Source organism: Genypterus blacodes, unplaced genomic scaffold (assembly GCF_046128005.1).
Source record: "Genypterus blacodes isolate CSIRO-AG114 ecotype Tasmania unplaced genomic scaffold, CSIRO-AGI_Gbla_v1 ptg000039l_1, whole genome shotgun sequence".
Classification (NCBI taxonomy): domain Eukaryota; kingdom Metazoa; phylum Chordata; class Actinopteri; order Ophidiiformes; family Ophidiidae; genus Genypterus; species Genypterus blacodes.
The window spans coordinates 5,835,001-5,859,206 of record NW_027466852.1 but is presented as its reverse complement, the minus strand read 5'-3'; the positions used below and the strand labels follow the sequence as shown (position 1 = coordinate 5,859,206).

At 45.6% G+C, this 24,206-nt stretch overlaps 3 protein-coding genes and 1 pseudogene across 5 annotated transcripts in view; 2 read left to right on the top strand and 2 right to left on the bottom strand.

The window, feature by feature from the left end:
- The window catches only part of LOC142996700 (cytochrome P450 3A56-like), an 82,797-nt gene that overhangs the window by 506 nt on the left and 58,085 nt on the right, over window positions 1-24,206 (bottom strand). The window contains exons 1-14 of one of the 3 annotated variants that reach the window (XM_076147717.1): window positions 4,392-4,457; window positions 3,488-3,676; window positions 3,301-3,394; window positions 3,092-3,144; window positions 2,800-2,899; window positions 2,423-2,536; window positions 2,220-2,308; window positions 1,553-1,695; window positions 1,273-1,400; window positions 1,123-1,198; window positions 850-1,010; window positions 556-623; window positions 280-438; window positions 21-183 (exon numbers count right to left, since the gene is read on the bottom strand). In XM_076147717.1, coding sequence (XP_076003832.1) covers window positions 21-183; window positions 280-438; window positions 556-623; window positions 850-1,010; window positions 1,123-1,198; window positions 1,273-1,400; window positions 1,553-1,695; window positions 2,220-2,308; window positions 2,423-2,536; window positions 2,800-2,899; window positions 3,092-3,144; window positions 3,301-3,394; window positions 3,488-3,558 — 1,419 coding nt within the window. In that variant the 5' untranslated portion in view covers window positions 3,559-3,676; window positions 4,392-4,457. Of the gene's footprint in view, window positions 1-20; window positions 184-279; window positions 439-555; window positions 624-849; window positions 1,011-1,122; window positions 1,199-1,272; window positions 1,401-1,552; window positions 1,696-2,219; window positions 2,309-2,422; window positions 2,537-2,799; window positions 2,900-3,091; window positions 3,145-3,300; window positions 3,395-3,487; window positions 3,677-4,186; window positions 4,260-4,391; window positions 4,458-24,206 lie in introns of those variants that run through there. The other 2 variants (XM_076147718.1, XM_076147719.1) reach the window with 2 other exon arrangements.
- Window positions 4,829-7,652, top strand: LOC142996929 (cytochrome P450 3A40-like; annotated as a pseudogene).
- On the top strand, window positions 8,949-19,102 carry foxk1 (forkhead box K1). The gene is made up of 9 exons (XM_076147757.1): window positions 8,949-9,574; window positions 11,625-11,840; window positions 13,679-13,874; window positions 13,967-14,113; window positions 14,521-14,714; window positions 15,720-15,892; window positions 15,980-16,258; window positions 16,724-16,891; window positions 17,046-19,102. The coding sequence occupies exons 1-9, from the start codon at window positions 9,129-9,131 to the stop codon at window positions 17,282-17,284; spliced, it is 2,058 nt and encodes a 685-aa protein (XP_076003872.1). The 5' UTR covers window positions 8,949-9,128; the 3' UTR covers window positions 17,285-19,102.
- radil (Ras association and DIL domains) overlaps window positions 19,185-24,206 on the bottom strand; it is a 17,697-nt gene continuing 12,675 nt past the window's right edge. Inside the window, exons 15-19 of the mRNA XM_076147756.1 lie at window positions 23,720-23,940; window positions 22,925-23,249; window positions 22,204-22,343; window positions 21,903-22,042; window positions 19,185-21,624 (exon numbers count right to left, since the gene is read on the bottom strand). Of these exons, the coding sequence (XP_076003871.1) occupies window positions 21,525-21,624; window positions 21,903-22,042; window positions 22,204-22,343; window positions 22,925-23,249; window positions 23,720-23,940 (926 nt within the window). The 3' untranslated portion in view covers window positions 19,185-21,524. The remainder of the gene's footprint in view (window positions 21,625-21,902; window positions 22,043-22,203; window positions 22,344-22,924; window positions 23,250-23,719; window positions 23,941-24,206) is intronic.

The window sequence follows — 24,206 nt, the reverse complement described above, 5'->3', positions numbered from 1 at the left end:
GTAAGCGTTAATAATGTCACCTCTGTCTCCTCACAGACGGAGAAACTGTAGTTCTGCAGAACTTCCACCAGGGCCACTTTAACCATCACCACAGCAAAGCGCATCCCCATACAGTTCCTTGGCCCGGTCCCAAACGGCAGGTAGGAGTACGGCTTGATGTTCTTCTTGTTCTCCTTCCTAAACCTAGAAACACACACATGTCACCGACCATTAGGGTGATCAAACTTTCTGATGCTTACATCTCAAAAAAACCATAACACACACAGAATATTTTCACACCTGTCCGGGTCGAAATTCTCCGGTTCCGGCCACAGCTCAGGGTCCCGGTGAAGAGCGTAGACGGGAACACTCACAACCATATCCTTAGGAATTGTGATTCCATTGATCTTGACAGCTGCTTTGGTGTTGCGCTCCAGACGTGCTGCTGGAGGGTAGAGCCTAATGACAAAACACCACTGATTTAAGATTCAAAGAAAGATATTCCACATGGTTCAATCTGGTCAGTGTTTGCGTAATTATACATGTAAAAGAATCAAATACCAAATCAAATGTTACCTCAGAGTCTCATTGATTACACAGTCTAGGTACTCCATCTGCATCAGAGCTTCATATTGGATCGGAGCCTGTAGAGTTGTTTTTAATTACAGTTTGGTTATGTGAACAACAACATTTAGATTGAAAATTGCTCAGAAAAAGAGGAGCCCTCGTTATAGCACCTATACCTCCGCCAAGGCCAAGAAGTCCTGTAATTATGGCTCTTAGTGATTAGGTGCGACTGGTTATTGCCTATTGCCTACTGAAACATCACCTTGGTGCTGAGGGAATGATTGCAGTGGCAGAATCCCTGACCTTGTCGGGGAAAGTCGAGTCTATCTCCTCCTGCAGACTTCTCATCACTTCAGGATTCCTTGCCAAATCGTAGGCTAAGAACTGGAGAACACTGGCAGTCGTGTCGTACCCAGCGAACACAAACATTGTTGCTTGGGATAAGATCTCATGATCAGTTAAACCTTGCAGAGACAGGGAAAAGGATGAAAGGAGGAGAAAAAACAATTATTAATTGCTAAACATGTGTATCTTTATGTAAATATGTGTTTGTGTGTGATGCCTGTGTGTAATTACCCTCATGTTTCTCTTTTCCCTTGGAGTCATTAGGCAGCTGAGAGTTGATCATAAATTGGAGAAAATCTCTTTGTGTCTAAAAAACAGAGTTCAAATTCAGTACACGTGTTTTTGTCATGTTTTATGTGCGCATGAATGTTTGTCTAAGACCTGGCCTGAGCTCTTGTCGCGTTCCACTCTGATCTTCTCCAGAAGACCCCGAAAGTAGTCCGCAGAAGACTTGGAGAAAAGGGACCATCCCAGCATTTCCAAGATGGGAACAACAAAAGGGAAACATGCTGATGGAAGAGAGGAGGAGAGGCTACATTCAGAAACATTTCAGAGGTCATCCGAATCGGCCTCGTCTGCACTGTCTCGGCATACAATCGTCACAGGTCGGTGAATTTATGGAGAAGAAGAACAAATGTGGGACGGGTGAGCTTTGTTGTACCTTGGAGAATGAAAAGTAACGTTGAGATTCTAAAAATCTTGCTGGCGTGGGTGAGGAGGGGACTAGAGCAGGTGCTGATCGTGTCCATATCCACACTGAATACAAAATTTGCCATCACGTCGACACTGTAGGCTCCAAAGTAGCTAAGAGGCACACACACACACTAGGATCATTTGGCAGACGCTTTTATCCAAAGCGACTGACATTACATTAACACCTTTCGCAGAGGGGGGAGCAATTGAGGGTCCTAGGTGCCTCAGGGGCACCTAGGCAGGGACTTGAACCGGCGACCCTCCGGTTCCCAAGCGGAAGCTCTACCCACTGAGCTACTGCCGCCCACGTACACACACAATGAAACCAATGGTGATGTGAACTTCCTGGATGTGTAAGTAGGCGACTGCTTGCTGATTTGTTTTCCAAGATGCTTTCATCAATAATCACTGAATTATCACAGCTTTAAATGTGCAATTTTAAATACACATTATATAGTCTATGTTTATCATTGAATGGAATATTTTGGTTGCCATCATGTTACTTTTTATAAAGTAATAAAGGTTTTGTATTTGACCAATCCTAATATGACCGATAGATTCTGTGCACGCTGTGTTTGTGGGGATGCTTCAAGAAGAATATGACGGTTACGCACGAGTTGCATGATGTTACTCACTGTTTTATATTAATGACTTCATCCTTTTGCACCTTGGACCTGAGGCTGTCTGTCAACTTGCGGCTGTGATGTTTCATCCTTTCACACATCTGAGACGGAGCAGAAAGAGCTAAATGAAGAGAGCGGGACAGCCACCCGGGAGGGGATTCTCTCCTGCAGTATGGAAGTGCAGCGTGTCATAATTACCACTACAACATAGTTACCTCTTTTATGTGCCCAGAGGAGAAGGAGGGGGACATGAGGTGACGAAGTCGTCTCCAATGACCGTCCTCAGAGAAATTTAATGCATCGTACAGGTCTCCTTTCAGAGGCATTTCCTACAGCAGCACACACAAGACATATTCGTACATGTCGATTTGTGGGTTTGCTTACAATCATATTTGTGTTAAGTCAATTTTTCCTGGCCTTAGATTTGAGTCATAATGTGTAGGGCTATGGTGCAAACATTCCTATATACTGAAGCTACTCTTTGTGCTCTTATGGATGCTTTTCAAGTCATGGTAACCAAAACATTAGTGTCTTTTGTGCTGCACCATCACTCCCCTCTACCCCCATCAGTGCTGCTCTTCTGTCTTCTTACCCGATGGTTGGGAAAATAGGAGAAGCACTCCTTCACCAGGATGGCTTTGATCATGTCAGGATCCATTACAAACAGCACGGGTGTCTTGAACTCGTACATCCTAGGCAGCATGTAAGGATACACAGGTAAGAAAGTCCTCTCCACTTTCATTTTAGTGCAACAGAAAGAATAGATTCATTTAAAAGCAGTGATTTTACAAGCAGAATACAAGGGGAGAGTACGAGGGGTCAAAACCTGCTACACATCACAAACACACAACACACATACACCCACAGCACACTGAGTCACTCACCCCCATATTCGGCCATACTTTTGAAAGTTCTCTAGGTCAGCTAAGTAGTAAACCTGGCAACATAGCAGACACACAGATCCTCAATAATTAATATTAACTTTTCGGTCACCACTACTGTATAAATTTATTTAATTTTTATAACATTTACTGTATAAATTTACCAAACTATTCTGGAAAGAGTAGTAGAGCAACACTAAAAGGAAACATACTTTGTTTTGTTTGCCAATTGTGCCCCAGTACATAACCGGTTTGGAACAGGGAATTCCCAGCTTCTCAAATATACCATAGGTCCAGCGGCCATACCTGCAGGAAGCAAGCTCTCATGTGAATATCACATGTATGCACATTTCAGCTGGAACACACATCATCTACTATAGTTAATATATAAAAACGTACGTTACAAATAGGCTGATGAATATGACCAGCAGAGTCCATGTTTCTAATGAGAAGAAAGGAAGAAAGCCCATGTTCTGCGCTCTTCTTTGGTGTAATGATTTCAGTTTTGCACTGAACTCTGTTCATATACAGAGGGTGCGGCCTGTTTGTCCCGTTGAGTCCTTCACAGCCGGTGACTGTGACGCAATCCTGCCCAAAGGAAGGAAACATTAGCCCGTGCTGTCCTGCAGCCCAGCAACATGTTTGTTCATGTTTGCGTTGCTTTAGTCTTAAACCTAAAAGGCCGGCATAACTAACTAAGCTATCTAAGCCTTAGATAGTTTAGTTAGTTATGCCGGTGGGTACCCAATCGTAAGTGCGTTGAACTTTAAAGGTCTGTAGGTCAAGATGCTGGGGAGTGGGTAGCCTCGAACACAGATGGAGTCCAAAGCACCACACACTAGAAGAACACAACGGCACGCGGTGGGCGAGACGTCGCAGCGGAAATCCACTCAGCCGGGTTGGGTTTACGACGATCCGGGCTCGAAGTATCCGGGCTGGCTTATCCCTCCGATGCCGAACTCTCCTCCCCAGCACGAAAACACTAGCTCGGGCTAAGCTAGAGGCTGTTGTCCCCCGGCTCGTGCAAACTCTAGCCGAGTTTCCACAGTTCAGCCAGTAGTGGCGAATTATCAATATGTCTTTCCTCTATGGACTCACTCGTTCACTTATCTCGTTTCATTCAGATATCTCTCCATCAACCGCAAATACAACTCTCTTCCCGCACGTCCTCCTTCTACCTCTCGCTCCTCCTCCAAAATATTTGGAAGACTTCAAACAGACAAAATTAAGTCTTAAACAGAAAAAGGCATTTCGTTCTTAAGCAGTTTTATATTTATTTATATTGTGTTCAGCATTTATTTACCTTGCTTTTCAACATGCTGGAATAGAACCAGGAACCTTCCATTCCCTCATAGCTCTGCAGTCTTGCCTGGTAAAGTTTTTAAAAGGTTTCAATTTGCATTAATAAAACTAAAAACTAAAACAGTAACAGTAATAATCAAACAGTAATTCAATTCAGTATATATATATATATATATAACAATTTGTAAATGTGTAGAGACTCACAAAGCAGAATTGTTTGTGATTTGTGTTGTGAGTGATGATGATGAACAATGAGTATAAGCAGTATTCATAGACCTTGTACATTCCGCATATTAAATAGGTGAAATGCAACATTGGAAACCAAATATTTCCTTCAGTACTAAAGCTGTTTTCATTCGCTGAACTTTAACTTTCGCGACACGGTCAGTTTGACCATTGAGGTCTCAAAATTGCTGTGTCACGCCACATGGATCCATTAACAGTGGAGGTGCTGATTGATGTGTCAGGGTCCTCCATCTACCTGCTCCCTCTGTTCCGGCCGTGTGACTCCGCAGAGGCAGCAGCGTGTGCGGGTGCAAAGGTGCCATCGGCTTCTCTCCCCTCCTCTCCTCTCCTCTGAGACATGGACGCTCCTGTTTGCCGTCATCACACTATTTTTGGTGTATGGTTCTTTAACGAGTTTATGTTTGTTTTGCTGTGTTTGTCTGGTTTTAATTTGAAGTAAAAGGAAAAACTTTTTAAAATCCATTGTTTAGCTTTGTTAAAAAAAAGAAACGGTATATTTTGATTTGACTGATAATGCTGTTTTTCGTTGGTGGGAGTCTAATATAATTTTTAAAAAGCCAACAAAACATTCTCATTAGAAATCAGAGTGAGGAGCCTCCATAAATCTCCTCTCTCCAGGTCTGATTGGATTTAATTCAAATAAGAAGCTGCGCTGAACATTTCGCGAGATGATGCGCGATCAGACGAGAACGTCTACGTAGCCGCTTATTGGTTTATTGCAGCGCCATCTACTGTAGAAACTTGGAAATGCATTTATTTATTCAGTCATCTATTCATTTACAATGCCTGTCCTCTCTCCTCCTCTTTCCTCCTCTCCTCTGTTTTGCACAGGTATGCCTGCTGGCCATATGGAGCTTTCAAGAAGCTTGGTATTCCCCCACACCTCTCCCGTTCCCTGGCACCATGCTGTCATATAGAAAGGTAAAATGATTTACATATAGCTGTTTACTTTAGTGGGTGCTCAAAAAATGAGACACCTGGTAAAAAAAAACTGGACTCTAACGGATTTGAAAACATGTCATGGAATGCTTCGTCTTAATTTCTTTCCTAGGGTTTCACTCAGTTTGATACAGAGTGCTTCCAGAAATATGGAAAAACATGGGCGTAAGTCTGCAAACTGTATACTGTATTCATTGTAGAATTTGGGTTTGAACGGCCCGATGTATGATGCTGTGGGCATTGCCGAGGATGACCATTGGAGGAGACTCCGCCACATCCTCACTCCCTCCTTCCCCTCAGGAAGACTGAAAGAGGTACTGCCCTCACCCTCTCTCTCTTTCCTTTCCATTGTTTTGCAGGCTCTGTGTGCTAACTAGTGGAAAACACATAAAAACATACTCAGCAAGTAAGCTATACCAGATGAATTTACCTACATAGCATTTATTGCTGCCTTTTAATCGGGTGTGTGTATGTCTCTGTTTTATGTCACTCCATCTGCACCTCAGATGTTTGGCATAATGAAGAACCACTCTGGTAACCTGGTCAGAAAAACAAGGATGTCAAGAAAGGGGAACAGGATAAAGGTATAATCCTGCTCAAACACACACACCTAGACACACACTACAGCTCTTCTAATTAGTTTTTTTCCCCTTATGACTTCAGGTTTGAGTGATCATGAGATCCTTTCTGAAGCTCTGCTTTTCCTCTTTGCTGTGTATGAAACAAGCAGCAGTTATCTCAGTTTCTTGGCCTACAATCTGGCATTGCACCCTCATGTCATGAAAAAACTGCAGGAGGAGATCAACTCCACCTTCCCTAACAAGGTACACTGGAAGTGGGGCCCCAATGTCTTGAATGTCTCTTGAAATGGCCTTGGTGGACATCCAGGGGCATGGTGGGCTTCTCCTCAGTAGCACAAGTAAAAAAGTGTATGTGTGTACTGTATGTGTGTAGTCTGCTGTGGAGTACCAGGCCATGATGCAGATGGAGTATCTAGAGTCTCACTGAATCTCTGCGACTCTACCCCATGGAGCGGGTTGCCAAGGCATCTGTGGAGATAAAGCTTGGTGATTCCAAAAGGTATAGTTGTAATGGTACCCACATGGACCATTCACCACGACCCTGACCTGTGGCCCAACCCAGAGGAGTTCAAACCTGAGAGGTATATGAGAGATTTGTATGCTTACTGTAGGTGGGCCAACATAATCCACTGATATTGACCAGTGTTGTATTAGCCAATGCCTCACACTCTTCATACATTTATGTACACGTGTGTAGGTTCAGCAAGGAAAACAAGGAGTCTATCAACCCATACACTTACATGCCCTTCGGGATAGGACCCAGGAACTGCCTTGGGATGCGATTTGCTCTAGTAATGAGGAAACTAGCTGTGGTGTAGATCCTGTGTTTGAGTGATATGGTACATGTATGATTATTTGCCTGTTAAATACCGGTATTTAGGGTTACATAAAAATGGGCCTGCCTGCCAGCAGTATTATTATTATTGTTATTATTGTGAATCCAAAGATCAAAAGCCACTACTGACACAGCACTTTAACAATAGTAGAATTAATCACATTTTGTTGCTATTTAACAGCTGTCCATTCTTTTGGAGGAATGTCCAGCCTCTTTGATGCCACCTGTTACTTCATTAAAATTACATTTTTTTTGTTCAATTCCTTTTCCCTGCATGTGTGAATTCCTTCCAGATCCCTTTGCAGATGGACACTGAGATGATGCTAACTCCAACACAACCAATCAAGCTGAAGCTGGTGCCACCTTCTGACCCTTCAAGCTAGAGGGATAACAACAAGATCAATGTTGGTATTAGTTGTTCGCGGTCTACCGCAGACACACACGTTTCTTTACCGAATTTGTGTAAAAGACACTGTGCGATTGTGTATCAGAAATGCAAGAGATTATTTGAATTACTTTTCAAATGGACCTACTGTGTACAAAAAATGACTTTCATTTGCTTCATGGTGTACTATGTATATCTGTTGATCAGCTGCTCCGGTTCTTTGCTCATGTTAAATCTTGTATCAATAATCATCATTAAAGCTTTGGATAAGTCTCACTAAACCTGGCAAGAGAGATTCTTATTCTTAAATTCAATGGCATTGAATACAGTAATGATTGCTTAGTACTAAAATGTGGTTGTAAAATGGTACTATATCAGAAGTATTCTGGTACTTTCAAAGAAATGATAGAAAATTAATTTTCATCCTCATTGCAGTCAAGTGTGTTGTTTGAAATGTGTGTATTATATTGCAATATATTGTTTTTTGCAACTTGTTTTCTCGAAAGGCTTCAGAATTTGTTAATATCCGTGTAATACATTTGGCAATATAACATATTTTTGGGATTTTTCATAAGTTAAAACATCAACCAGATAGTAATTCAACTTCTGAAGCGGTTGTAATGAGGCGAGCGGTAGAAGAACACCCCGCATGTTTGAGATTCCAACGGGGACCTCTTGTGGATGAAGTGTTAAAGATCTGTCATTAGCTATGCACTCCTGCTCCTTAACGGATCCTTCACCCGAGTTTTCTCTCCACCCTGTTCTTTCCGTGTTTATAAACAGAGACCATAGAGATAAAAAAATAAAAAAAAGTCTGAGGTGGGCAAACCGCCTCTGCGCAGCGGACCACATGTTTCTCCAGTCGGTTAATGCAAAATGTCGTCATTTAAACAACCAATCTCAGCGATATGGCTATTGAGATTTATTTTCTTTGTTTATTGCTATGTTAGTCTTCGTGTAATACTTTTGAGTAGTCTTTGAAATTAACTATATAAATATACGTTATTCTATAGCACGACAATAGAAACACTCGTTTCATTTTACTTTGACTGTGTTTCTCACATCGACGACATCATTGTTACCGAATTTGCATTTTCAGTCAGGCTGCGCATTATTTCTGCAAAAGAAGCCACGCTAGTTTTATTGTTACCTCTAGTTTGGACTCTTTCTCCAATCATAGACCCTAAGACGCATTGGAGAAAGAGTTATAGACTCTATGACAACAGTAAATCTGCGCATATACCACCAGGCAAGAAACAGGGCAACTATATTCAAGATGGCAACAAATGCACAGCCTGAAAGAAAAGCAAATCAACATCAGTGTGTACAAACCAAACTGATTGTGTAAAACAATTTCTCCACAAAATGTTGGACATCAACCCCAAATATTTTGGTTTCTGCATACTTTTTTTTTATCATTATTAATTTTTAATTTTCTCTGCAGTTAATATTTCGCGAATTTATTTATCCACAATACACAGGAATAAGCGAACTGGACTTCGCTAACACTTTTTTTTACTAGAGTTGAAGATCGTTTAGTACAGCGGCAGATTGGCGAGGGGTCCTTGAAGGCAGCCCGAGTCCACTTCCCGACTGAAATCCATTTCTGTTCGTGTCACCTACCCGGACTCCATGTTGTTCCGACGACCACGGAGTGAACAAGTGCTCTGGCTCACGTTGCAGCTCTGTGTGTGTGTGAGAGAGAGAGAAGTGAAGTGTGTGCGTGTGAGTGTGTTGACCCTCTGAAAGAAGATGGCAGACTACCGGGACGACACCGGAGCTCGCGCCCTGCTTGCTTTACAGTCGGCACCGTGCAGCCCCGTACGCGTCGCGGTGACCTCGCACGCCTATCACCAGCCCTCCTTCGTCCTCTCGGGGCCCCAACTGATGCAAACCCGCACCGACGTCGGGATTCTTCCAATGCAGTTCACGTCACCTCCTCCACGGGCCCTAGCCAGACTCGAGGGCAGGGACTTTGAGTTTGTCATGCGCCAGAGGACGGTCACCATAGGCCGGAACTCGTCTCACGGCTCCGTGGACATCAACATGGGCCACTCGAGCTTCATCTCGCGGCGGCACCTGCAGCTCACCTACGACGAGTCGATCGGCTTCTCTCTCCGGTGTCTGGGGAAGAACGGTGTGTTCGTGGACGGGGTGTTCCAGAGGAGAGGGGCGCCGCCGCTGCCGCTCCCCCGAGAGTGAGTGCAGTCAGAGCTAGCATAGCTGCTACCAACAAGCTAATTATGGAAACACCGAGGCTTCGCAATGGGTAGTGTTTATTTTAAGTGTAACTAGGCCTCACACACACACACACACACCGTCGGGGCCATGTGTCGTGCTGTAGGCTGTATCCTGTTAAACCATAGTGTTTGCTCTCCTCCTTGCTGCTCAGGTCAGATTTAAAACTACCCCCAAACAAACGAAACCGGAGCTAGAGCAAGACACAGACACCTTTACCGTCAATGTCCCGGGGAGGTTTAGACCGTGACGAACCTTTTCTTCCTAACTATCCAGCCCGAGTTACAAGGGTTATCAAGGGACACACACTCACCAGCGACACCCCCGCGTATCAGGGCTCAGTCGGTGGACGCGACTTCTTACATTTACTTACAAGTTAACTATTGCAGAAGAGATAAATGTGTGTGCCAGACCAGAAACTATACCAGAATGAAGTCACCTATACTAACATCAATTTACAATGAAGGCAGAATTACTATCTGGATTTCCAAAACCCACAACAACTATATCCAAATCTCTGTTCTGTTGCCTGTAATGTCACAAAAAGATCGAATTCTATTGTGTTAATCTGCCTGTTGACCGTTTCTCAAACGTGTCTGAGTCGATTGTTTATTAATGTAAGTGTGTGTGATAGCAGGGTGAGTCCGCTAGTCAACGTAACACCCGTCACGTAAACAGTAAATGTAAACAAACGCACCCCTGACCGATAGTCCTGTGTGTGTGTGTGTGTGTGTGTGTGTGTGTGTGTGTATCTGTGTGTTTGATTAGTAACTGAAGTTCGTGTGTGTGTGTGTGTGTGTGTTAGAGTTTAAGGAGGTGGAGCTGTGTCCTTATCTTCTCCGATTGGCTGTCTAGACTGTTTGTGGGCGTGTCCCGCATAGAACAGGAAGTGCAGGCTAAGATGTCATGTTCATTCCAGGAGCACATGGAGTAAACACAAGGCTGTTACAAACCACAGCCATTTTCACAGCAGTGCTCTGGCCCCAGCGCCTCGGTCACCAGTCAGGATCATGCATTTAGTGGTTACCTATACATAATTCAACCTGTCTGATCTGGTTTTAGTCATTGCACATATTGAGGTTACTCAGAAACAGGAGCCTGGTAATTGATGTTCACGATGCACAGTTGCTGCGTAGTGATGAATGGCTAATGCGGAGGGCAGTTTGGGGTTTTGTTTTCAGGGTTGCCATAGGGACTCATGCGGTCAGGGAATCGTGGCCACTGCTGTGTGTACTCACTCTGAAAAATGTAAACTTTCAATGATTAATCATTAACATTGCATTGTGAAATGTTTGCTCAGTCCCACACACGTTTTAATTCCTCTGAATTGATTTGTTTAGGCTTGTATTTTCCGAGCCCGTGCTTTTTATCAAGGCAGCTGTCTACACGTGCTAGAAATAGAAGAGGAGATGATCTGCTCTCAAGGTAGTGTTCTGTAGTGGATAGACCAGGCTGTTTATTATCTAAACGTCTCAGTTAAAGAGGAGGAGGCACACAAATTTGCCAATAACCTTGCATTGGGAATATTCTGAAAATATTGTAATTTTAATTTGAGCGCTTAGTTTAAGGCTGAAAATGCACGTAGTCATTGACATCAAACCTATGGACGTGGAACATTGATTTATTCTTCTCTCCAGTCTACGGTGGAGATGAAGCAGAGGAGCAGTCTTCCTCTCTGACACATGCAGCTCATCCAGACGTTACTTCATTTAGTTAAATCACAATCTTTCTCAATTTAATAAGCTCACATCTTCATATCGAGATGTAAGTCTTACCTCCATCCTTTGGGCAGCCCTGTTAATGAAACACAGGGAGAAGATGACAACATTGTTCACTGATTTGTTGTTTAAGAGAGGTTATGCATGCTTTTTCAATGCCATCTTGAAATTGTTGTATTTTCTCGTTGATGTCACCCACCCACATTATATGGCTAACTTTTTCCCTCTTTCTCTCTCTCTCTCTCTCTTTCTCTTTATCTTCCTCCTTCTATCTCCATCTTCTGTCCTCTAGGTGTATGTTCCGTTTTCCCAGTACAGTGATAAAGATCCAGTTCATGTCCCTCCTGGAGGTGGAGGAGCACGGTGAGAAGGAGCAGCCCTCTCCTCCCCCTCGCCCACTTCTACCCCACATCTCCCCTCTAAAAATCAGCATTCCCACAATGCAGCAGCATGAAGAACACATCAGGGCATTTGGCTCCCCGCTGCCCTCACCCACCGGCACCCTCAGGTAAGCTTAGACCTACCTACACACACGCACGCACACACACACACACGCACACGCACGCACACACACAGGTGCGTATAGACAGATGAAAACACAGATCACGTGTACATGCATCGCTGTCTGAGCCTGAGCAGAAGCTGCCATTTATTATTGCTTGTAAAGTTTCTGTTTGGGTCACCTGCCGTGTTATGTAGTGCATCTCATACATGTCCAGTTGTGACCCAGCAGCTAGCGTTTATTCCGCACAAACATTTGGAATGAAGGTGTGTTCAGTGAAGTCAGCAGCGGCGTTGTTGTGTTTGGGAGGCACTTCTGCACTCCATTGATCTCTCTGGGCTCCATATCTGCCACTGTGTGCAGCCGGGCCAAGTTTGGTGGTGGTGTGTGTGCCCTCTGGTGGTGCGTGTTTGTTCTTGCACCCACCAATGTCGGCTTGTGTATGCACGCCTTATATGGAATGGCTGCGGCTTCCAGGCATGCGATTGGCTATCAGGCGGATTGTTTTGCCTGTAGGCCATTTTTCCGTCCATTCGTGGTTTCCTTTTCTGAGCTCCCCCAGCCGCACCCTCCCACTCACCCCATCGCCCCCGTACTCTTACACGTGGACACACACACACACACACACACACACACACACACACACACACACACACACACACACACACACACACACACACACAAAAGACACTCGCTCCTACATCCCTTCACCGTTTCACACTGTGGCCTTTTTGGGGCAGATTGTTTTGCCGCCTTATTTAACAGCACCCTCGTGCCGAAAGCCGAGGGGAGTAGTGCGGCGTCAATCCTGGAGCGCTCGCTTTCAACGCGCCGTCTTCACATGGCGGCGAGAGTCACTTGTCTTGTTTGACAACTTCGGGTGTACTGTATACAAGCAGCGCCTCACACATTCTTGCCCCAGCCTCCCTGTTTGCACTGCTGGCCACGTGCACCAGAGGAGGGGAGGGGAGGAAATGGGTGTGTGAGAGTGCAAAACGATCCTCCCTCCCTCATGGTAACACACAGCTTTTAATGGTGTTCAAGCTCCTCATCCAGTTATGATCGGACTTCACAGATGCACTGAGCAACACGAGGTGTCTTTGTCCGTCTCTAATCCTCGTCTTCTTCACTCAGACGTCATAGTGAGATGTTCTGTTTACACTGCCAAAGAACACTAACATTCTCTCTCTCGCTCTCTCTCTCTCTCACTATCCCCTATCTGTGCTGCCAAAAGCAAATCAAAACACACACACACACACACACTGACTCTCCCAGAAACCCTTGTTTACTTTACTAACAGAAACAGGTGTGTGTTGTGTAATAAGTTACCCGCTCTTCCTTGTATTCGCAGTCGTCGGCAACAGATAAAAACCCAGTCAATAATCAACACACACACACACACAGCTAAGTGACTTTTGACGATTGTTATTTGGGTGGAGAGAAGTGGACCTGTAATGATGTCGCCCAACTCTGCTGTAAACTCCACCAGGGTTCCACCAGCAAAGACGGCAATCTATATATATATAAAAAAAACAGATTTCATATCATTGATTCTGTTTTATTCATTTATTTATTTATTTATTTTGCTCTGCTAATAAATCCCACATTTAGTTCTCTGCTAGATTTGGTCACTATTTGCCTTGCGTTAGTCCCATTGTAGTCACGTTGTGTTTGTGTAAAGGTTTTGTTGTGATTTAAGGTTTTAGCGGAAGTTTTTATTGCTAACCTTGTGTTGGCGCGAGGGCGCTAACATATTTGTTCCACATTCAGCCGTATCAGAAGGTCTTGCACATATAACTTTATGTTAATTCAACAAACAAACAAACTCTCCTCGCCTCTCCCAGTGTTCCCAACTCCTGTCCGGCTAGTCCGCGAGGGGCAGGGTCGTCGGGGTATCGCTACGGACGCAACGTGACCCCCGATCTCCAGTTAGCAGCCGAATACGCCGCCAAAGCTGTTTGCGAGAGACGAAGCAACCCTGAGCAAAGGGGCGGGGGCACGGAGCACAGAGGGGAGTCGGCCGGAGGGGACAGTCCTAAGGTGAGGGGCAGTGCTGATGGAGTCGCCGTGTTGTGTTCAGGGCCGGTGGCATTGCTGTGTTTGTGTGTTAACAGCGGTGTCTTTCTATGCAGGACGAGTCTAAGCCGCCGTACTCCTACGCCCAGCTGATAGTCCAGGCCATCTCCTCCGCCCCGGATAAACAGCTGACCCTCAGTGGCATATATGCACACATTACCAAACACTACCCTTACTACCGCACCGCAGACAAGGGCTGGCAGGTAGGGATGCTCAACCACACCACACCATGAGCCAAAATGGTAGGAAATCTAGAAAGGAACCAAAGCAGTTGAGTCCGGACTGGTTCAGACATTCTGCCTGTTAAGTTTTGTGACGATTGACTCAGAATTGTCGAAGGAAGTGTCGTGGAACTCCAGTAACATTTTGATACATCCTGCAAATCCCACTGAGACGCTAACCTGCTGGGCACACGTACAGCATGTCAGTCACTCTGTCAGTCACTCTGAAGCTTTGTTGTGCTGGAATCCAGTGGATAACAATCAATCCTTTGTTGTTTAAATGCCATTATTAAGTATGAAAGCCTCAATCTAAATTGACTGGGTTAGGGTTAGACACCAAGGTCTTGTTTTCACCCAGTGACCCGGTTGTGTATGTTTCCTCCCTACAGAACTCAATCAGACACAATCTGTCTCTGAACCGCTACTTCCTGAAAGTGGCCCGCTCTCAGGACGAGCCTGGCAAAGGGAGCTTTTGGCGCGTGGACTCGGCCTCCGAGAGCAAACTGGTGGAACAGGCGTTCAGGAAAAGGCGGCAGAGAGGCGTGGCTTGCTTTAGGACACCCTTCGGACCGCTCTCTTCCAGGTACCATGTTACTTTTGTGACCTCTGACCTCCTGCTGCGCACACACACACACACACACACACACACACACACACACACACACACACACACACACACACACACACTCTACAAATATTCCCCCTCGCTTTTGGTTTGATTTGGTTAACCCTTTCTCCATTCCTCTCTGCTCCTTGCCATCATTTGATTGGATAGAACAAAGTAAGTCTGATTTTGAGGTTATTTAGTTCAGCCCAACATGTTCGAAGTGGTGCAACTCTCCGTATTACTCTTGGTCTGTTATTCTCTTTGTATTAGAACTTTGCACGTCTGTCTTCCAGTCACTTTTGCTGTCCAAGTTCTCTCTGTTCTGAAGTCTTTTTGCCGTTTTCCACTTGGGGCCTGAATCATACCGAGCCGAGCCGTCCGCCCGCTCCCTTTTCCGTTGTCGCCCTGAGCTGAGAGCCGAGACGTCTTATTTCTGGCCCTGCTTCATAGCAGCGCAGAGGCGGCGCGTGTGTCTGCACTCATGCGTGGATGAGGTCATGACCTATGGCGGTGATGCACGTCGGTTCGCTAATCCTTTGAGTAGTTGGTCCTTAAACAGAATTTCACTCTGTGGGCTCTGAAGCAGACCGTAGGTAGTGTTGCACTCTATTGTGGTTCCCCACAGTACAGCCATGTGTTTCCTGTACCGCTGAGTCAAATATCCTGATTTAGACGAGCTATTGTGTAATAATAATAATAATAGTAATTGTGTGTGTATATGACGCACATTCTGCTGCTGTTACGTCACAAGTTATTTAGTTTCAAAGTTGAAATGTAATGATTGTAAGCTGAAGCTTGTGTCAGATTGCTTCTCTTCATACGTCACTGACTTTAACCCATGACTCCCCTTCAACGGAAGCTGTGTGGAGAGCATGAGGGCCGGGTTGTTACGGTTACGCGGCTCAGGGAGGATTCACGAGCAGTGGAAAAAGGCTGTGTGTCCTTCCTTGTCTTATCCTCTGTATTTCCTCTTTTCCTCAGGAGCGCCCCAGCCTCCCCCACCCACCAGGGTCTCCTTTCTCCACCCTCCAGTGGACTGCAGACCCCTGAGTGTTTGAGCAGGGAGGGCTCTCCGATCCCACACGACCACCATGAGCAGCTCGCTAACAAACTAGCATCGGTACCTGAATACAGGTACACTCAGAGTGCTCCAGGTAAGCGTGCGGACATAAACACCCAAAAGCCTTTCAAAGACACAGCACAGATGCTTGAGCCTGCTGTCTGTATGTGTTCCCGCCCAGGATCTCCCATCAGCTCTCAGCCTGTCATCATGGCAGCACCGCCCCACCCGGCAGTCCTGTCCTCCGGTCCGGGGAAAGCCCTCGCCTTAGTGCCCGGTGGCGGTGGTCAGCTCCAGCCCTTCCATGTGCTGCAGAGCGCCCCGCCGTCCTCTGTCACCATGGTGCGGGTGGTCACCGCCGCCCCTCCCTCCTCCAACCCGCCGAACGGATACAGCGCCTCCTCTGTTTGCACTCTGCCAGGGCTGCAAGGCGGAGCGGAAGGCAGCAGCGAGCTCAGAGGTACAGGAGCGACGTTCTGCCGGCCCACTCGTCTGCTTTTTGTACAGTACTGAGCCGACGCAACTAAAGAGCTGCGTTAGTTAGCTGCGTTTCATCAGCACTGTGTTTATGTCCCAGCTCCTCCATTCGGTCGTTCAAGCCTCTTTCTGGAGTTTTTCTTGGGTACACTTGTCACTTAATTCTACCCCGACATCAAAATCATTGGGAATATAGGATAAATATATACATGTATCAAATCCTGATCTTATTTGAATGCACTTCATGAATAAGCATGTTAAGTTAAATCATTTACATGTTTGCATTGTGTGTGTGTGTGTGTGTGTGTGTGTGTGTGTGTGTGTGTGTGTGTGTGTGTGTGTGTGTGTGTGTGTGTGTGTGTGTGTGTGTGTGTGTGTGTGTGTGTGTGTGTGTGTGTGTGTGTGTGTGTGTGTGTGTGTGTGTGTGTGTGTGTGTGTGTTCCATCAGATGCTCAGCAGAATAGAGAGAGAGTGATCCAGACGGTGGACAGTGCAGGGCAGGGTGGAGACGCACGCAGCCTAACCCCCGGTTTACATCAACTTCCTGTGCGGGCTATTACCCAGAATGGCAGATACACCACTGCTGCTGTAACCACAGCAACCAGCCTGGCCACTGGTAACAATTTTTCAGCAAACACTGCACAGTCACTACACAAATAACCCCAAAGTGCGGTTTTGCCACCTTAGAGAGACTTCACAGATATCAGACTAACTGCTTCCACATTGATGTCATATGTCTTTGTCAGCTCGTGTTGTTTTCCTCTTTGCAGGTCTGAGTAGTCCCCTCCAGATCTTGGCTGCTCAGGCCTCCAGCTCCCCCCCGGTCCTGGTGAGCAGACTGCCGCCTGCAGGAGCGGAAACACTTCCCGAGCAGCCAGGTGAGCCCCAGGCCAAGAGGCTTAAGATCGAGGAGGAGGCGGGCAGCGAATCTGCTCACCATCAAGTCACACCTGCCCAGCAGCCCGTCATCGTTGCCATGACATCACAAACCCATGACCCCAGGAAGTAGACCGCAGCCCCCATATCAGGTGCCTACTGGACAGCATCTTTATCTCCCCCGTTCCACCTTTTATACTCATTTCACATGCCTGCAGCTGACATGGCCAAACAAAATGTCCATGCAATAGAGGGAATCTGGTTCTGAGGGTCGTGTGTTTGGCTGAATAAAGACGGAAAAAACAAAATTAAATACAATGTGAAAAGGAAATCCAAATTGTAATCATTGAAGAGTTTGTAGCTGTCTTCTCAATGTTATCAGTCACTCACCGATAGAACAGTCAGGCAAGGACATTGAACATATTTAGATAGATAGATTTACTTTATTGATCCCATGAGGGAAATTCTCCTCAGCAATACTCCCGCTGTGTGAGTAGTGGAGGAGGAGGAAACTTTTTTTGTACACAACTTTTCCTGTAGCTGATGATTTGAACGCATCAGTCACTGTCACTCAGAAGCCAAAGAATTCACCTGTCCTGCACTTCTGAATGGAGTCACTGGCCTGGTGGGGAATCAGAGGAGGCGTGTTTGCAGAATGGAATTTTTTTCTATAATTACAGAATAAACTGTGATGATCGGAGCTGTTGTGTAGTTTTCACAACGTCACACAATAAGGAGGGTGTTATTGGTCGGGAGGAGGGTGAGAGAGGTGACGATGCAATCTTTACAGAGGAAAGCAAAGGTAGGGCAGAAATTTTTACTTTCAACGAAAAACAAGTGTTTATTTTGAAATGACAAAGTCAAACCAGCATTTTCCAGTTTTCACTTCAGCTTCAGTCTGGTTCGTTCAAAGTGAGGCTCAGACGGTCTCTGTGGTGGGGGGGGGGAGGGGGGGTTGTTAGTGCTTGAGCAGACAAGGGTGGACAAAAAGGGGGGGGGGAGTAGTCGGAGGTGATTCAAGTGGAGCTTAACCTAATGTAGACAAACTGATTGTTTTAATTATTTTTCTTGTTTCAGTAGTTTGAAAAAGGAGAAATGGAGCAACCTGTGCATAGTTCTTTTGTTGTTGGTCATAGCACAGAAAAGCATTATTGTAATAATCCTTAAAGCCTTAAATATTTCTACATTTTGTTTTAACCCTTTAGGCAGTTTTACCTTTTTAGAATGTTAACACACAGCGCTTCTTTAACAGTTTGTGATCAGCGACACTACAGCGGCGATAATATGGTTGCAACAGTTGACGGTTTTATCAGGACCAACACATGGCCGCACATCTCACCTGCTCTCTGCTCGTCATTCGTACTTTCTCTATGGTACTTTTCAGATCTTCTCTATTCTCTGCTCCGTTTGTTTTTTTCTCAGTTTTCTTAAATCCATAATTCCCTTTTACTCATCCTTCCAATCTACCTCTGTCCCTCCTCCTCCTCCTCAGCTAACAGTCTGTGTCTTTGCATTCTCCACTGAGGCTTCAACTTGTGGCAGCTCCCGTCAAAGGATGCCACCTTATTTAGATAATTCAGCACTTTCTCCCCCCCCCTCCGTCTTTCTTCATCCTAACCCTGCCTTTAACTTTTCTTAATGTCCTCCCTACAGGGCTCCTTTTTGCTGGCAATCATGCACAATTTGCGCAATTAGTGATTGTTGCACATTATTAGAAAAAACAAAAAAGATGCGCAATGATTGTATGCTGCTCAATCTGCTAAATGATAAAGCTATTAGAATATATTTTTTCTTATTTTGGAAAAGAAAAAATATTTTGCTACATGTACAACAGCTGTCATCAATACGTAAAACATTCTGGAAATAGAGAGGTATATGTATTTTTAAATGTTCCTGTTTTGTGATTTGTTAAAGATGTGTAGCACAAATTAAAATTCCTCACTGAACTAAATACATTGTGGTCTTTGGTTGTCAGGGCGAGGCGGGCACATGCGGTCGGGTTTGTAAGCAAATAAATGCAAGTATCCATCAATCTTTATTCTGAAATGCTGTCATACTTCATAGTATAAATAGGTAACGGAGAAGAGAGAGAACAGACATGCATGAGGGGAAACACTGACTGCTTTAAATGATGAAATGCACAAAAATAAAGTGCAAACTGAACACTGTAAATGAAACTGATAGGGAAGAAATGCGGCACTTGGATTAGACTTTGCACCATAATTAGATAAACAGAGAAAAACTGTAAATATAAACAGGTGCAGTGATAACAGGAAGGTAAAGTCAGGCTGCAGTCCTTCTGCACCTGGTGATGCAGCTTCTGTTGCAGGCGTCAGGTCCACAGTGCTGATTGATGGTTACTGGTCTGTCCCGTGGTGCTGAGGACAGGAACCAAAGCAGTGCTGACTAAGCATGGCTTCATTGCCTTCACCCGAGGAGGTGTTGTTAGCACGATTAATTACTATTAAGTTCATTGCTAATTCTGACTAAATGTACCCCTGGATCCAGATCCTGGAATTCTTAAAGCTGTCTAAACATTGTGAGATAAGGTTTGTGAAAGCTAATAACCCAATAATAGTAAAACTCTGTATTCAATGATACTAATCAATGGGCTCAATTTCATCTGGATAAATTAAGAACTTTTGTTTCCAATGGCAAATACAGTCATCATGTTGTTATACAAGCGCTTCTCTTCATGGCAGCACATTGGTGAGTGTTGCCTTCCAGCAAAGAGGTCTTGGGTTTAAATCCCCTGAGCCACCGTCCATTGTTGATGTAGTTTCCAAGTTGTCCCTCATGTTTGCTAGGTACTCAATTTTCTCCCACTATTAAAACATGCGTGTGTTAGGGTAACTCTCCTCATTGCCCTTGAACAAGGCACTAGGCTGTAGTACTGGAGTTGGTCCCTATGGGTGCAGCACATCGGTTACATGCAGAGGACAACGTTCCCTATAAAGGTGTGGGATCAATTAAAAAAAGAACTTATTGGCTAAGGTTTCTTTTCAGCCTATGTGACGTTACTAAGTGCTCCTCTAAATATTACAGTGATCTATCTAACCTTTGACCTTTTGAAAAGGTGACCCATAGCTCAAGCTTGGCCCAACACACTGAGTGTGTCAATTGTAGTTTGCAGCTCCTGCCTGCACAAGCTGTGCTCCTATACAAAGGACCTACAATAACAATAAGTTTACAACAATTAGTAAAAGTATACAACCAGGAACTATATTGTCTCATAAAAAGTCAATATGAGGCCCTCCGCCCCCGTCAGTATAGATTTCAGTGCTTGATATTTCAGCAGAAAAAGGATTGAAAGTTGTTCACATACAGAATGCAGCTTCTCTTTGGAGCGTCCAAAGAATAAGGTCTAAGAATTTACAAACTATTTACACACCAGAACCTGATACATAAACCATATATTCACAAGGAGATTATATATACATCAGGATTGTGCATCAGAGGGTCTGAGTGAAGCGTTTCCTTCATGGCTCTACTGTGAATATTGTCATTATTAAACAATCTCCCACCACGGCAGCACAAGCCCTGTGCGTGTTGAGCCATGAATCTTCACACATCTGGACTGTGTCACTGACATTCTTGACTTCCTCTTCACCCCCGGTACAAAATTAAACATTCACACACACACGCACACACATACACACACCATGGTTTCAGTCTGTTCAGCATACAAGTTACATTGCTTTGGGAGTTGCCAACAACTTTTAAAAGAAGTTTATAAAAACATTCCATTCTTAAAGAACGACGGAAAACATCCAGGTTCCACTCTTCCCTTTTGGTCTGCAAAATGCGATCACGCTGTGTGCCGTTAGGAAAGCGTCTGTTTAATTAGCAGTTTCAGATGTGTGTGAGTAGCTTATGTCCCCATGCTGCTCACCTGTGGAAGTACGTCCAACAAGTACTCCAAAACGTGAGCATTAAAATACAGTTTGAAATGTTCCCCCGTGAGTCCAGATGTGCAGACACATGCTCCAACGGCCGACAATCTACTGTGCTTTAAACCCTATCAGGCTGCATAGTGATTGGTTTGACCTGGCAGACCTCAGATGCTGGTTAATTAGGCTACATTGCTCTGGCGGTGCAGCAGCTCAGGAGTTCAGTTTGTGCCGTAGCCTGCTGGATTCATCAGGAGGGGAGGCAGGTCTGGCAGCAGTGCGGAGAGAGTCGCTGCTCCACTTTGTGCTGTGCTGATGCAGGGGTTTCACATTCATATCTCATGCTGCGTAGATACGCGTAGGTGTGTGAGCGTGTGTCTGTGTGTGTGTGTGTGTCATCGTTTATATGTCAGTACCTTGCTCCCCTTCCCTCCTCCTGTGCGGTGTATTGAGTGTGTGTGCGCATTAGGAGGGCAGGATGGCTCAACAGGAGGAGGCGCTGATCTTCTCCGAAACCTCTGGGTCCGACTTGGCTACCAAGAAACGTAGCCGACCCCCTCCCAGCCGAATCAGGTCCACGGCGCTGCGTGGGGGGGTGGGGGGGGGGGGAGAAGGACAGGAAGGAGTGAGAGTCCAGTTACGTGAGGCTCAGCAGAGACAGTGTGTGAGGGAAGCGTCACTGTCTGGGCTGCGCCACGTTCGTTCGATTAGTAATCAATTTCTTTAAGAGGCAGTGATGGTGTCGTTACATTGTGCTGCTCAATCCAAAGTGGATATCAGCCCATTAGCAGCGCTGAGCTCACATCACATGAATAAGCATTGCCAAAGGGATCAGTAAGGCCCCCTCTCCCCCACCCTTACCTCTGGTAGTCTGCTCCTATCAGACTGGTCCCATTGACAGCCAGGATGCGGTCTCCGATCCTCAGTCTGCCATCAGACGCAGCGGGTCCATCGGGGATCAGAGTCCGGATGTAAATGCCTGGAGCGTTGAGAGGAGTGTGCTGCAGGAGGAAGAGGCGTTAACGCACTGGACGCACAGTGTGTGTGTGTGTGTGTGTGTGTGTTTCACTGTCAACAAGTTAAGTTTTCATTTGATTTATTCATTCCAAGTGGCACAGGTGAGATGAGGTCTACAGTTGGTTCTTGACAGTTCTGTACTCACCAGGCCGTCTATGAGTCCCATGCCCAGTCCATACGGTCCTTTGTCCAGCTCCACTACAAACACCACACACAAGTCATCAGGAAGGGGAGGGGCGCCAGGGGAGGATACAGGGAAAGGAAACTCACACCCACTAATACACCCTGCAGAGGATACACACACACACACACACACACACACACACACACACACACACCCAAAACTCTATGGGGTTGGACAAACGTAAGAGATCTCCGTGTGCAGAGTACACACACACAGAGGGATGTTACACCAAATACTGCTGCGAAGCCACAGGGACACATGCAGAGATGCAGATACAGGGGACACACTCACATGTACTTCTTGCAAGAGCCAGCAGGTGTCACACTCAGCAACACGGAAACATGCTCCTGTGTTCTCACTCCCACAGAGCTGCAGTGAGACCTGACACTCTGGAAGTCTCACTGCTGCTCTAGTGATGTGTTTGACTGACAGAGCAACACAACTTCAATGTTCCAGAACCTTTTTTTGCATGTATCACGTATTTTCATTACTATCATTACTGTCTTCATTCTTGCAGAGAACAGAGACACCTCACAACATAATGTGATTTTTGTGATTTTGTGAATATTGTAAAGTTCAGCGAGAGCGCCAGAGGTCAAATTAGCCGGATGAACGTGATGTCATACTGGTTCCATTCCATTGTACTGGTGTTCCTGTTATCGCTGTATAAAACCCATCCTACCCTCCAGTCCGTTGGCGATGAGTCCATTGGCCTTCTTACATTCTGCCACAGTTCTGCTGGAGCAGCCATTGGCCTGGGTGGTGTGGCCCATGACTGGCCCGGACCCTCCCCCTTCTGGGTACAACGGTGTGTTGGGAGGGGTCAGCAGACAGGAAGGGTCTGGATTTGCCGGTCGAGGGTGGTGGATGGCGCCGTTCCTTCTGAGGCTGCAGTGCGACTGTCCCAAGGGTCTGTCCCGTCCTCTGTCCTCCCCCGTCTCTGCTGTGACCTCATCCCCAAAACCCCCAGAGCGGGGGCTGCTGTGGGCTGGAGGCAGCAACTCCCTCTGCAGTGGGATGGAACAAAATAAGGACATCAGATGACAGAGTGGATGAAAAACAGCCTGTTCTGATTTTCACTTGGGCATAAATGCACTTTACAAAACCCTGATTCTGCATCAGATAATGAGGATGAGTCTGAGATCATTCTCTCCTCCAATGTACTCTTTGACAATCCACAGATTTAGGTGTGAACGTGTACAATTTCTGTGTGTGTATATGTGTACATATGAGGGTGCTTACACCAGGGATTACGGTCTGGTCAGCCATTCCTACTAATTAGTCAGTCTAAAGACTAATCAGATTAACCGTGATTTAAGCATGTCTAGTGTGTGTTGACCGGAGTAGAGGGTTTTCTTGTCTTTCATCGATGGGATTATGAAAAACTCCTCAACCACAACAGCTGCTGAGGCACATGGCCCGGATTACTGCTGGGTTTGTGCTTTTGCTCGTCTTTCTTTCAGATTAATGGGCTGACCTGAACGTCCGGCCAGTCAGCTGTGTTGGTTCCGTTGGAGTGTGTGAGCACAGTCGGAGCCGCGGTGTGTGTCTTGGTGCGCAGCCCCCAGAGGTAGTGGCGTATGTAGAGTAGCTGACGATAGATGCTGTCTTCCACACACTCGCTGTCTAGGTCGACTCTGAAGCCAGCGCTAGGCAACACTATTGGAGGGTGGTTCTCAAAGCTCTCCAGCAGGTCCACTACACACACACACACACACACACACCGAGGTTAACACATGCATTCATACACAGTGATGTAAACACAGTGCATCATTGCCCCACATTAACCCTTTCGGCCCAGTCCATTTCCCCGCTTTGCTTTCCAAATGCATTTCACTTTGAAGTACAGCATCTCCTCTGATGCAGAATGGAGGACATCACTGCAAGCAAATTTAAGCCATTCAGGCTTTTATTTTGCAAACACAAACAGATGCTTGAACACGATCTGACAGCTTTTTTTAGTT

Excerpts from the sequence above, each read along its gene's own strand:
- foxk1 (XM_076147757.1), top strand. The coding sequence starts at position 9,129 with ATGGCAGACTACCGGGACGACACCGGAGCTCGCGCCCTGCTTGCTTTA. Across the intron at positions 11,841-13,678 it reads TCACCCACCGGCACCCTCAG|TGTTCCCAACTCCTGTCCGG; the intron begins GTAAGCTTAGAC and ends CGCCTCTCCCAG. Across the intron at positions 16,259-16,723 it reads AGGCAGCAGCGAGCTCAGAG|ATGCTCAGCAGAATAGAGAG; the intron begins GTACAGGAGCGA and ends GTGTTCCATCAG.